Source organism: Cygnus olor, chromosome 2 (assembly GCF_009769625.2).
Source record: "Cygnus olor isolate bCygOlo1 chromosome 2, bCygOlo1.pri.v2, whole genome shotgun sequence".
Lineage (NCBI taxonomy): Eukaryota > Metazoa > Chordata > Aves > Anseriformes > Anatidae > Cygnus > Cygnus olor.
The window spans coordinates 10,002,185-10,017,212 of record NC_049170.1 but is presented as its reverse complement, the minus strand read 5'-3'; the positions used below and the strand labels follow the sequence as shown (position 1 = coordinate 10,017,212).

Genomic DNA, 15,028 nt, shown 5'->3' with positions numbered 1-15,028 from the left:
CAGAAATAGAGGGAGAGAGGAAAAGGTGACAAGAATGATTAATGGCGGGGAAAACTCATACAAAGAGAGACTGAAAAGACAGGCTTTTTCATATAAAACAGTATCAAAATGGCACAGTAGAAAAGTAAAATGTGTATAAGATGAGGAGCTGAAGAAAAAGTGAAACTCTTACTCTCAGTTCTGCATAACACTAGGGCAAAGACTAGTGATTTAGTGATGCTAAATGCATAAAACCTCTTGGTGCTATTGCTGCTTTCTCTGAATGGGAGGTCTCCCTGTATCTCTGAACATCAGTACTCAGATCTGAGTACAAAATCCCTCTCACTTTTTCCGGTATCTCCTGTAATGCTAATGAAGTGGATGTGTAGAAATATTGACCAACATTTTTAATCCTTGAAGGCTTTTGCTGTGTGTGATAGAAAGAATGTCTGTGCTCAGAGATATGATAGAGCTCATACATATTTTTTTTATTATTTTTTTTTTTAGAATTTAGGAGGGTTTCAATGTACTACCAAGTTTTCAGCTCCTAATAACATCTCTAACTTACTAGCAATGCTGTGCTTTATATATTCCTTTCTTCCCTGCTGTTTCCTTGTTCACAAAATTTGCATTTGTTATTCCTAGCAGAGCTAAACTGTGATTTCACTTTTGTTTTCAGTGGTGAATGGGTGGAAAGGAATGACGTTAGTTTTCATGTCAGGAGAGGGTAATGACTGGCACCTTCAACTGTCATGATAGATGATGTTATGAAAAACAAATGTCGCTGATGGCCATCTTTGATAAATACTTCCTCATCCCAGCATCATGTCTGCTGTGTGTAGCCTCCTTCCATGATAAAAAGGATTTGAGCTTTTTAGAAGCTTTTAGGACTTCTTTTTGTATTTCTCTTCTTGGTTTTAGTGCCTCTGTTACCAGGAATGCAGTTACACAGACTTTAGGAGAAGCAATAATAATCCTTGGAATGGGGTAAAACAGCATTTTTAGACATAAAGTTGTGGCTGTATGTTTGTTTCTTTCCGAGCTTGACGGGGATGCTGAGTTCTGCCGGCGAGCTGGGAATTCTCACTTCTGCCAGAAATGGTCTCCCATTTTCAGTCCTGCAAGACAATAAAATAGTGGACTTCATAGCCTTAATGTATATTTTTCTTGAGAAACTACAGCTGGCTGGGGACTGCATTTTTTGCCTGCTTTGGGCCCCAGGCAACTATAAACGCTGAGAGTGGAAAAGGAAACATTCGTGGCGGTTCTCTTACAGAGCAGGGGCATCTGCTGGAGGCTGGTCCAGCTTCGGGGGTGTGAGGCAAAGTCAGAATATGTGAGAAATTTGCACGTGGTTCTGCATGGCCTTGCAGGTTAATTCAGTCATTAATACTGTTTATTTGTGAACCATACTGTGCTGTGTGGCTCTCCCTGTGCTAGCGATGAATTTACTGTCCAAATTCATATTACGCAGCAGCTGGGGCCACGTCAGCAGGCATTGGAGTTAGTTAAGAAGAACAAAGCATGGCAAAGGTGATGTGTGTTTTACACATAAAGGGACAGTTGTGCTGGTTGTAAGGCCAATTTTGCAGATTACTATGGATACAGGACTGCTCCAGCGGGGATGCTCATATCTGGACCCTACATTCAAGTTTCTTAGCAGAACTGAGGGCTGAACTCTGATTTCTCAATGTCCTAGTTACTCCTTAACCTGTCTTTCCTCTCCTCGCTTCACACTTACCATTCACTTTTGATACACTATTTGCAACCCCACTTGCAAGGTGGGAAATGCAATTCAGGCACCAGCTTTAGTTGAAACCACCAAAAAATATATTCCTTTTTTTTTTTCTTTTTATCTTCTGTCTGTGAAGTCCTTTACACTACCCTCACGTTAAGCCAGTTTGATGAAACTCTTCCCTCTTTCAGAAACCAAAGGTGGAAGCTGTCTTGCTCATGCAGGCCCACTTAGAGTGCTCTCTTCTAATGTATAGGATGAAAATCCACAGCACAGTCACCCAAACGCGGTCTTGAAATTGTCCTGATCCCCTGGCAAGCAGTATTGCCTGCAAAGAAGCTTGTGCTTTCCTGGTGTGGGCAGCAGAGGAAACGCTACCTCTATTTCAGGGCAATATCATCCGACCTATGCTGCCATGTCCTCCTTACTGAGTAACCAGCTGGCTGTTTAGATGTCCACCTCATTGATGAGAGTCACTGAAAGAATTAAAATAAGAATATTTTCCTTAAACTGTATCACTTAATCAGTGTCTCTGGTTGTGTGCAAATCAGAAATGTTCATGTCTGCTGGACCTCTAGAGCTGTGCTCAAGACCGGGATGGAATACGGCTGTTTGTTTTGATTCGGTGGGATCAGACAGTGCAAATGCTTGAATTTAAAAAGAAGAAATAAATATACAAAAATGAAGGAAGAGTCATTTTCCGTCTGAGGATAACCATGTTTTCTTTGCCTTTCCCCTCCCACATGGCCTTTACTTTCTTTTTCTTTTCTCCTTTTTTTGTGATGAAAGGAGAATGATAATTACGTGAGTTCCGACCAGGAAACACTTGGAATGCTAAAAAAAAAATAAAAAATTGCAACTTTTTAATTTCAGAAGTCATAATCAAAATTGGGGTTTTGTTAGGAAAATGGGTGTTTGACTGCAGTGTTTTCAAAGAGAAACACCATCCCTGCATTTTAGGTCTCTTAAAATCAAAACAAAGCAAAAGTCCTACTCTGGGGCTCAAGATGTATGGTTAGTGGTGCGGTACGAGAGTATGGGTAGTAAATTGAACAGTGCAGAGCAAGTCTATACTGACAATCAAATATATACATTCTGTGGTCTAATTATTTCTGCCCCCACCCTCCGGGATCTATCACATACATGCCTGCATAAATACAAAGTGAATGGAGTGTGGCTATGGAATGCTACGTTTGATGCTGTGGCAGAGGTGTGATCTCTCAAAATATGACTTACAAACATTTTTCCATTATGTCCCTCTGTTCCTTTCTTGAAGGCGAGCTGATCTCAGTAGTTGCCTTTTCTGGCAGTGACAGCAAATGCGTGTAAATATTCCACACATAAATAGCTCCTTTATTGCTGGACAAAAAGCATGTTAAAATGAAACTAAAGCTTGAAAGTATGTTTCAATAACTCAAAAATAAATGGTAATAAAGCTGTAATTATCCCCAAAGCTACAAACACAGTAAATAAGTTAAAGTTAAATTTATAACACCTGCAAGCATATTAAGTATGCAAAAGCAAAACAAAGGCAGCCAAATGACTTTAGCTTCACCCTGTAGTAACACTAAGCAAATTTGGTTAGAGAGTAATGATGTTTGTAGTCCTAGATTCGTTTGTTTAAAAAAAATGAGCTTACTTTATTTTTTCATTTTTTAAATCTCACTGCATTATGACTGCATCTATCGCAAAATGTGTAACTCCATGCTGTAAGTGCAGACTTCACCTCATCCAGTGAATGATACATCCTTAATTTAAAGGAAAGGAAAGATTAATATTCACTTAAACGTATTGAAAGCGAGAAGAATTGAATTCTTAAAGATCTTTTTTATTTTCCACACCTGGCTTATAAAAGGTTATGTATATTCTTAGTTTTCTTTATTTTGTTACAAAGTATAGCCAAGAATCTTTTAGAATTAATACTTAGCATTTTTAATTTTAAACTTCTGCAAAACAATTTTGTTTCACATGTAAATTAAATACAGGGTTTCTGTACATTTGTTACTTGTTTCTGCTAGAACATTAGGCAGGTCAAGTTGAAAGGGCTTTGTGTACGCTCATCTACCAGTTTTAATAAACAGCATTTTTCTTGGCTTAATGTCTCTGCATTTTTTTAATAACTATACTATGGAAGTGTTTATTCTTTCTTACATTTTTTAAATTCTGAAAATAATTGTGCCACTGTTGTTTCTGGACTAGGTCAGGTGATTTCCATTTGAATTTGTTAAGCAAAAGATTTTGAAAAGACTGGAAATGTCAGGCCTATTTCTTCAACTTTATTTTTGGAATTATGTAAGTCGGGGACTCAGTTTAAAAAAAAAAAAAAGACTCATGAATATATAGTAATGAAATTGTGTGTGTATATATATATGTATAAATAAACTAGAAAGTTGAAATTTCCCTCAGATCCCAGGTTCTTGTTGAGCAAGTCTGAGGTGACTGTAACTGGGGAAGGACAACTGTATTTTAGGTAGGAAGCTACTTTCATTTACTTTGGACTGAAAATTTTCATTTGTAGTACACCTGGTACCAGCTGGATGTGAACAATGCACGTGTCACGGTTGGTGGCTGGACTAGGGCTACCTAAAGATTATTGCATGAAATAGGTATTTTAATGAACAGCAGTATCCTAATTCCAGGCAGCTTGGGGGTGGAGTGGCTCATCTTTACGAGGAATGAACATAACACAGAGGTGCACGTTGGCTGTCCCTTAACTGGGATGCCCAGTGTATGTCCTTTGCCTGTGATGTGCTGCCTTGAGGTGGCTGCTTTTTGCCTTAAATTCCACTTTTGCAAATAGTAGCAAGAGATGGTGGATATAATGCTTTTATTTTTCCTGGGTGAGATAATGATGGTGTCGTGCAGTTGTGTAGGGTTTTATCGGTGTGGGAGACATTTTTACCCTGCGCACCATCAACAGAGCCACTCATGGGAGGCTTTGTCCCCAGCCAACAGGAGCGAGTCCTTCACCAGTCTGTGCTGGCCTGACAGCAGCCACCTCTCATGCATGGGGACTCCTTTCCTGAGGCCTTCTGCAGTATCTTCTCTAGCAGGGTTCAAAGCTCTGCTCCTGTAGAAACTGAATACGGGAGAAATGATTCAATACTGACCATTCAGACTGGTTTTAATGTCAGACTCTCCTATCCTCTTACTCCCTACCAGGGTTTATACAGGGTTTTCTCTACCAAAACAAATATTTCAGTAAACCATAGTGAGGTGACTGTGGGGTTCATTTCTGAAGAGGCACAAGGCCTCCTTGGTTGAGAGGAGAGTTTCTTACTTTTCTCTTCAGGTTCAGAGACCCCATCTAACAAAGCAGCATGGTAAGACTGGCTGTCTGTCCATGAGTTGTTGTCCATTAAGCACAACAACTCTATTGATGCCCTTCATTCAATTTGGGTAAACTACATTTATGCCGTGATGTGGTTCATTCACAAGTGGACTGTATGGATCTGAAAATCCATTTCTTGTACCTTAGGAAATAATTGCTGCTTTGTGCTTCTCTGTATCTCTGTGAGGACAACCAAGTATTAGAAACACTTTAAAACCTCGTTGGAAGAGGTCCAGGGTTTTTCTGAGAATACTGTTTATGGTTTGTTTAAGGTTATCAATTATGTTTCAAATAAAAAGCTCTTTACAGATGATCATTGTGCTGTACTTTGAACTCATTTAACTGGACATTATTTACAGAATATTTATCTTGGTTATGGCAGTTTTTGTCACACAGCGATATTACTTTTCCATTATATATTGCATGTGACTGCCACATAAGTTTGATAATAAATGTTGGGAAATAAAAAACAGAGTAAGTGCCTCAGTATGATAGCGATTCCCATGTGATGGGAAATAATGTCGTAAACTTCAAATTACCTTTTAAATAAATGTTTACGTCCAACCCATCCATTAGATCATAGCCTGAAGGGTCAGGAGGATCATTTCTTCATATTTCACTGTATGCATTATGATTGCTTTTTTAGGTGTAAATGATGTTTTTAAATGAAGAATGGCACCCGAACTATATACAAACAAAGGCTAGACATTACAGAGTTGCTATATGGCAGAAATAGCCTCAGCCACTCTGCTAAATATAGAAGTGCAGCAGTGAACTGAATTCTTTCTTAGAAAATATTTTTAATGGTGCATGTGCTGAGACAATACAGAAATACGTCTGTTTGTGTCATTCATGCAGTTTGCAGCTTTGACATTTTAGTCAAGTCTGAACTCTAACTGTGGTTTGGTAGATGGCTGTTTTGCTAAATGCTTATGAGAGTAAAGATTTTGGAGAAAAGGTAGAGCATACCTGAGCGTGCAGAGAGGTGAACAGATAACAGGTAGTACTGAGAGTTTTAACCACTCAGGGCTTTGCATGCCTGTGAAATGGTCCCACCTCAGTAAGTGCCCAGGGATAGTGTTTCCTGAGAGCACCAGTTGAGAAACATTCCATGTGTTGAGAACCCACTACTCCCAACACCTTTCACAGGAGAGGGCCAGAGCAGCCTGCCTCAGGGATGAAACAAACCCAAATCCCACATTTAGATACATACCTGCCCTAAGTTGGACATCCCTAGTCCATGTGTCCTGAACGAATCCATTTGGACCCTCAAAACAAAACGTGTTGAAGCTTTTGTAGATGGCGGTGTAGATGGAGCTACATGAAAAACCCCAAGAGGGGGCAAGATGGTCAGGCTTAGCAGAGGGGTGGCTTTGATAAAGCTGTAGGTGTCCCTAGCACGTGGGGACAGCCAGGTTCCTCAGCCTGGGCTGGCTGGGACTGGGGGAAGGAAGAGGTGCCAAGGGCCATTAGACCAATCTAGAGATTAATTAAAGAAAAAAATCTGTTTACAGGCAGGGAAAAACCCATTGTCTTGGTGATTTAAAACACCAATCAAGAAACTCAGTGGTGTTTTTGCTGCAACTCTGATGTGACCTTCCTGTTTACATTAAACATTTTTCTGGCGGTGTACAGTGACGTGCTTGCTTTGTTTAAGGTATTTGACAGTTACAACAGTTCTGGGAATAATTGTTCTGGTTGTATATATGTCAGGAAAGAAATACGTTGATATCTGAGATAAAGTTAATTTTTTCTTTAAACTTGTATTTGTCATGTTTCTCAACCTTACCATCCTTCATGAGGACCATTAATGTTAAACTGTGGCTTGAAAACAAATTTTCTTAGTAGCATATTAAATAATTTGTCCAAAGCATTTTTAGTTGGAGGTTAATCTAATCTAGAACCAGTTGGTTATAATATTACTTCTTTTACAACTTACATTTGCTAATACTAATTTCTCAGAGTTCACTTGTTCCTGATTCTTTTTTGTTAGCAGAGGTCTGTAATCCTTTCCACAGCAACCACTTGTAAAAGCAGAGGATTATGACTTGGGGCAGGATATGAGCAGCAGGAACAGATCAACTTAAAAACAAAGATCCTGTCTGAGTACAAATGCTATTGTTAGTAGAGAGTTGGGGTGAGTCAAGTGGCAGGATGTCTATTAGAATAAGACAAATTCATATTTACGCCACATGGCATGCTAGCCAGAAGAGACATCCTTTCAGCAGTTGTGTGATAGACTACATATTTTTATACCTTTTACTTTTTATAGTTTTGTCTAGTCCAGTAAACTATTACCTCTGAGAATGGCTGGTATCTAAACATGTGAACAGCTTTTTGGTTTTCTGCAGATTTATTTTTCTGTCTAAAAAGTTTCCGCACTGTTATGCTTTTCCCAAAATCTGCTAAAAGTAGGGATTTGAAATTACACTACCGCAAGGTCATTCCAAGGTTAGCAATAGCCATTCTGTACTATTGCTGTCTTTTCTGATGACGTGTGTGATCCTTCATAAAAAAGGAGGAGAGATTTTTTTCTTTGGCCCTATATTCAAGGTTCGTTGTTGCTGGTTTTGTTTTCTAATATTTGGCCTAAAATAAATAAAGTTGATACGTAACTAAGAAACTAAGGTACCAAGTGACAGAAAACATTCAAGTGGAAGTGAGGAAAAAACCCTACATTTTATAAATACAGAAAACTTCTACATAAGCACCTCTAATGGCAAATCAAACAAAAGCTCTGGTAAAAGGCAGACAGATGGAAAATGTTTGGATGGGTCTTTAATCATTGCCACATTGAGGCAAGAGAAGTCTCAATGCTTGCTACTGAATGAATTAGGATCCCTCTTCAATGTCCTAAAGTTTGCAAGGTCAAAAAAAAATACATACTCCTAAAGTTACATTTCTAACTCCCATATGAAAAAAATATTTTATTGCAGTTGATATATGGAGTTCTTTAGATCATCCTACTGATGGCACTTGGGCTGTAACTGTATTATCAGTCAATAAGAAAACAAAGGCCCCAGCATTTCAACAGTATGAATTCTTCAGACTGTATTATTTTGTTAGCCTGAGGCAAGAGGCTGCACTCTTAGGACTCGTCTGTGCAGAATGAGTAATCCGAGACAAATGTGCAGCCACACCGCGTGTGCAATATGTCCAGATCCCATGGACTAGCCTCTCTTGCTGTGCAACACAGGCAGCCAAGTGTCTCTCATGGACAATAGACATATGTTAAAAATGATAATTTTATTATAGTCTCTGAGATTTTACCACACATAAGTGATTCTAAGAGCATTATAACAATCACAGCGTAACTGTGGGTCTGTTTATCCCATTAGTCAGAATTTTGTACTGTAGAGAGTTGCTTTTACCAGTAGGCTTTTGCGTTACATAACCAGAATTCTGTATTTTTACATGAATTCTATGCATGGGCACAAGTGAAAATATATATTCACAGTGCAATCCATTTTGGTGTTTTTACATGGCTTGCATTAGAGTGTGTGATAGCTTGAATTTTCTCCCTTTGCCAAAGCTGCTTAAACAATACAATGACAGATTTCTGTTTTTATTCTTCATTAACGTCATTCTTCATCCTCTCTGCCCCACATCAGGGAGGAAGCGTTGTGAGTTTGCTATTTTAATGAAGAGAAATGATGCATCTATCAACTAGAATTTATAGTGGAGGGCACATCAATTCAGTTGCCTTGAGCTTGCTGAGTATGCATATTCCAGGCCAAGCAGTGCTCTCGATTACTCCTGTGCAACCCCATTAACTTCAGTAGGTTGCACAGTTCAAAAGTTGCTGCGCTGATCGCAGGGCGGTGGTAGGGGAAAAAGGGAGATCTGTTGGGAAAGTCAAGCTCCAGAATATTATTTTTTTGTTATCATGAAAGGCAATAGGCACACAGTCGTAATTAAACTTTTGAAAGGTTAGGAGAGCCAGCATGTAGTAATTTCATTGAGTATTTAATCTTTGTAGATGTGCAGAACAGAACAGACAGCCTCCCAAAAATCACTGCGGTGAGGGGGAAAACACTTCCAGCCCTGGAAACATATTGTAAATCATATGTCTTCAGTAGAGTGTATCCTGTAATTACTCTGAACTGTAGGTTGTTTCTTCCTTTCTCTCTCTAGGAGCTATGCCGTCAGCGCATGGCAGTGAAGACATCTGATCGCCCGGAGCCGCTGCACGCCTCTCGAATCAATAGCGTTTCTTCACAATTTAGCGATGGGCCCGTTCCCAGCCCCTCGGCCCGCAGCAGCACCTCGTCCTGGTGCGAGGAGCCTGTCCAGTCCAACATGGACATCTCCACCGGCCACATGATCTTGGTAAGGTGTTTTTTCTTCACGGCACGTGCAATGTTGTCAGAATGCGAGATGCCTGCTCAGCTTTTGGCAAGAGTTAACTTTTAAAGGAACGGAAGCTGTCTGTTCACACATCAGAAGCGTTCCTGAGCTTCACTGGTAAGCTTAGCCTTGTATAATTAAAACTAAGAGGATTTTTATTTCCATTTCTTTCTCATTATATTGTTTATTTTTCTCTCTGGGGAATATTCTTTTATCTCAGACATACAAATTTTTTGTGTGCTTGCTTTAAAAAAGATAAGTCACGCTTTGTCCTTTTGTGCTATTAATTTATGTTTAACTCAGCTTGGACAACTGAAGAAAACTGCTGAATTTCTGATCAGCTTGCCTCTTTTTCTTGTGTGTTGTTATTGTGTAGAGGTATCTGAGCTGAGAATGCAACAGAATATTAGCAATACGGAACATTTTTTTTCATTACCATTTGAACGGAGAGGGACCTGAATTTTGAGACTAGCCTGAATTTAGTTATCTTTATCAGGATTTCTTCTAAGCTGTATCTCTTTTATATTTGAAATGATACAAATATCTTCTATTAGTGGAGTCTGCATGGGAAAACTTGGGTTACTTCCAAACATGACTTGCAATTGGTATTAGTGTAGAAGATGGACATGTGAAGATCTGTGTGTATGTATGCAACAGTGTTAGCAGCCCAGGACAGAGTCTAGTGGTTGGGACTTGCTGTTTGATTCTGTCTCTCTGTCACTGGTAGCGTCCTGCTGGGAGAGCTGGGGAGCAACCCCCTGGGTTTTTGTGCCTTATTTTCCTCTTCCTTTAATTAGTTGGTGTCTTTGCAGGGTACATTGAAATTGGCTGAGAAGAAGCTAGGTGATGGTGAAGATAATAAGGTGTTATTTTGCTTCCTATGTTTGATTTCTGCTATTTATTAGTAGTACTGACCTCATGTAAGCACCCATTCCAGTTGGTAGCATTGCCATGCTTTTGGAAACTTCCCTGTTGTATTTATGCAATTCTGAAGATTTACAAGTGCTATTTCTGAGAAGGAAGGTTCTCTCCGTGATGCCATACTTTTGGGTCATAGTTTTTCAACTTCTTTCTCTTTTTCTGGATTTATTTTTGGGAGTACAGTTTTCTCAGATACTCTGAGTTCTTTTAAGCCACCTCACCTAATGGAAAATGGAATGAAGGCAGGTAAAACCCAAAGAGCTAATTTGACTCCAGCCACATTACTGACCTTCTTCAGCCTTGGTCAGGTCAGCTATAAAACTGAGCAAAAGCAGGACAGGTTTGAAAACCAGACTCTTCATACCAGTGTGTCATCCTGAGTAAATACTTCTTCCCTTGCCCAGTCTTTTCCCCCCAAAGACTTAATTAAATATTGTGTTAAACACTGATACACAAGTGTGGTTTGGAAGGGGAGCAGCCATGGCAGAAAATCATGTCACAGTTTCTACTGTCCCACTATTGCCTAACTAGTATAAAATTAACTTGATTTTCACTTCATAGTTAACTGAAATGCTTGAGAAAAAAAGTACTCTAATTGTCCTGAAAATAAATACAAATTCCTGTGGTAAGGTTCTAAGGCAGTATATTTCTATGGAAATAAAAGCAAAATTTCCTATATAGATGGAAATACGCATCTGATATTTCCAAACAATTCCTACTACTTTAAATTGAGCAAATTTATTTTTGATTATATTATTAGGAAAAATCTTTAAATAAAAAAAAAAAAATCCTAATATCAAGTTTAAAGGAGAGAAATTTGCATATGGGAACCACTTATTCTAGATTCGTAAATTTCTGCAAAATTGCAAGAAATAATTTTTTCTTATGTCTGCAAATAAACTTTAGAAAAGGATGAGGTTGGACAAGATCACTGTTATGGTGTTCAGTGTCCATAATTCAGTCAATCCTATTTAACCCTGAATGAACTCATACATATGTTAGCGATCTAACAGCATATGTTATATCTTAGGTGGTGGGGGTTCAGTGAAGGGTAAAAGAAACACTGTAGTGTCTTGAGAGTACAAACCACACAGAGAGAATAAAAATAGTTAATTTGTTTAGTCTAAAGTGAACAAACAAAAATCAGTGATTCAGGGGAGTCTGCGTATTGTGCTTTGAAATATGGGATGGGGAAAAATTGTTCTTAATGGACACAGATGATACAATTAGGAAGAAAATATGGGTTAGAGTCGACAGGCTGCATTTAGCTTGGATATCAGGGCAAGCATAATAGGAGGGTCAGGCAGGCAGTGGGGTTGTTTACTTAAGGGAAGTAGTTAAACCATAAAATCAAGATTTGATGAAGGCGAAGCTAAGCTAGGTTTACATGGGAAGATCAGCATCATGCAGCTACAGCACTAGGGCAGATGATTGGACTTGATCAGAATTGCTCATGTTTTGTTTCACTGTGGGTCACACTGAAACCGGAGAGCCGACCCAATTTATGTTTTCCTCAAAAATAAATGCATGTATCTGTAATATTTATTTGCCTGAATTTCTCTCCCTCTGGAGACACAGTAGCTTGTTGAACTTCAGCAGTAAAAAAGGCTCAGAGATGAGTTTTTCCTCCTTTTGTCCTGCAGCTACAAGTCAAGGGGAGCGAGGAGTCCCACTTTGAAACTTTTAGATCATTCAGTGCAAGAAATTTTCCAGTTCTTCCTATTTCCTTGTGCCAAAATCCTTTTACCTTTTGAATTTTTATGGATATTTTTCATGAAAGATATCTCAACGCCTAAAAAAGCAACAAGAAATATTAGCAAGGGGCCCAGTAAGAATGGCAAATGCCATCTGCTTTGCAGGGTAAATGCACTTATAGCTCTGTAAATGTGTTTTTCAGCTCCACTGTGTGCAGCGAATCAGCAGTTAGCAGAGTTAGAGTTCCTCAGTCTTTATTGTTCATAGGTGCCAAGGCCTCCCCAGAGAACGTGAAACAATGGATTACTGTATAAAGTGGCAGCAGGAAATATTTTATTTTGATATATAAACAGAATAAGCCTTTAATGGAAATAACTTAGAAGAAATCTATCTGCAACTGCTGAATGACTCCATGTAGTCCCTTTGTTGCTCACAGGTACTGTTGGTCAGAAATGCTTCTGTAAAGCTGATTTAGTTTGCTGGAAAGGGACAGCAGGTTGTACCTGAAATGTTGTCCAAAACGCCCGAACCTTGAGTTTGTTGGAGTTGGTGGTTGGCCACAGGTACTCCTTTTTTAGAGGACTGGCTACTTTAGGTTAGCCAATCATATATAGTACTCAAGGTCTGGAGAAACCAGGAATCTTCCAAGCCATGTGCTGGTGGGGCAGTCTCCTCACTTAGACTCAAGTCAGTCTTTCAAAGAAAACATCTGCATTTCTGTCAGTTTCCTGTACAGCAAAGGCAATATCTCTGTACTGCTGACAGTAGCATGAGGTAGTTTATACTATTGGCAGTAGAAAGTAGGGAGGACTCGGGAGGCCCAGAAGGACAGTGATAACAACATTCGGAGCTTTTTTCCTTTTTCACATTCTTTTTCCTCATACTTGCAGCAGGAGGATGGCCCATATGGCACTTACTGATTCCATCATCTTTCTGAAAGATCCAAGCACTTTGGAAAGTGTAATTAGAGGAGCATGTTTTATGCAGTCGTGTTTGTGGCGCTGACTGGCTGGTTTCAGCATCAACAACAGCAAAGATGTGCCCTCATTTCAGTCACCGTTGGTTTTGCATGAAAACAATTATTTTTCAGAAGGTCAGAGCAAGGGAAAGAATAGAAACTCGGAATTGGATATTCATCCACTTTATTCCCATTTGTACATCTATATTTCAAGTGTCAAGAGAAGTCCTAATAACATGCCACACTTCCACTGTAGTCCAGCAAAAGAACCAGGGGGTTTTGAAGGTGTCCAGGAGAGATTTAGTCTACTTGACTTGGGCTCCTAATTGATACCTACAGTTTAGGCACTTGATGAAATGTTGTTTCTGACTTGATTCCATAAATTCACTTTCTAGTTGGTGAAGAGAGTGGGTGGCTATGAAAGTCTCCAGAGAATTAGGCAGACAGAGATTTTCTCTTTGGAGGCCTCCTGTTCTGCTTGCACTATCCCATTGACATACGCAACTTCACATTATCACTGAGTGTTTGAGGTTGAAAGGGAACTCTGGAGGTCACTCTGTCCAACCCCCCTGCTCAAGCAGGGACACCTAGAGCCAGTTGCCCAAGACCATGTCCAGATGGCTTTTCAATGTCTCCAACTATCTCCAGCTTAGATCGAGGAGTCTCTTTTTTCATGCTCAAACACAAGTTCAGCACAAGTTAGGGAGGTTGTATCCCACATCTGCTTCATATATTTCCATGCTTGTTTGCTTAAAATAATTATAACCTTAATTTTTTATTTTTTATTTATTTTTTAATGAAGAACTGTGCTGCAAAAAGGGAATGTATGCTTTTGGTAATATTTTGAATTAATTATCTGAATACCATATATGAGAGGGAATTTGCAGAAGCAGAACTTATTTCTGTGTTTTTTCTTTTATTACTTTTCTCTTGTAAAGAAAGACATGCAACATTTGAAGCGTTATACATAAACTAGAGTTTCAGAAAGTGTGAATTTCCAGAAGACCCTTTTTGGTAGTTGTTTAAGCTGGAAGTCTGAGGAGTCTTCTCTCTGAGGGTATAAAGCTGGTGAACTATCTGTGATAGTTCTTTCATACTCTACTTTTCAGAAGGAGGAGAAAGTATTGTAATGGGGCTGAACGAGGTAGTGGGAGCAAATGAACTAAAGACTGAAATCAAGGGCCTTGTGTGGAGGAGGTGTAACGCCACTTGATCCTCTTGGCAATATGCTTACAAAACCAAAAGGACCTTCCCCATAGAGAAGGAAACGATAGCCTCATACAAGAACTTCTTGTCAAAGGAGAGTCATCTTTTGGCCTTTGAGCACCTCCTGGGACACAACCCCATCCACGGGGACATGGGACAGAGAACTGCTGCTGGGAAATCAATCATACCCAAGATGTTGAATTTTGCATCCAGTTTCACTGTTATGCTTAATCAATGGACAACTTGCTGTGGGACTGAGAAGGGTGACAAAGAGGGAATAGTTTCCAAGGTTGCACCTGGGGCTTTTTGATGACATTGGTATCTTGTAGTCTCTGCATGATAACTTTTAGATGGTTAAAAGCAATTTTCCCCTCACTCTCGTTTTTTAAAATAAACCTTGTTTGAAAATGAACTCTGTGGGTTATAGATTTTCTTTTAATTGAACGTGGAAGAGTGTGGAGTTGTGTGATACAAGATGCATTCTAACAAGAAAAAAGTGCATGTTAAATCCTCCACTACATTTTGTTGAAATTCCTAGATTATACTCTTAAAGATGTAATAAAAACACGAGCAAAAGGCATCTAAATGCACTTCTCTAAATAAAGAGACAAATTTCAGGATGTGAGCGCTGTGCTAGATGTAGGTGTACTTTCCACCTTCAATTTAATCCCTATGCACACAAAACATTTCCTGAATGAAGGAGCATGATGAACAGTATGTGAGCATACTGCACCGCCTGGGGACACATGCTGCAGGCGTGATTAATGCTAGCAGAGACAAAGGTGAGGAGTACAGGTAGGGAAAACAAGGTCTTTGTCACAATTATGGCATGCTTGATTATTTAGTGTTTTTGTTT

General features: G+C 39.3%; 1 protein-coding gene across 1 annotated transcript in view; it reads left to right on the top strand.

Annotated features, from left to right (window-relative positions):
- Positions 1-15,028, top strand: part of PTPRN2 (protein tyrosine phosphatase receptor type N2) — a 647,833-nt gene that overhangs the window by 555,717 nt on the left and 77,088 nt on the right. The window contains 1 exon segment of the mRNA XM_040547991.1: positions 9,180-9,374. Coding sequence (XP_040403925.1) covers positions 9,180-9,374 — 195 coding nt within the window.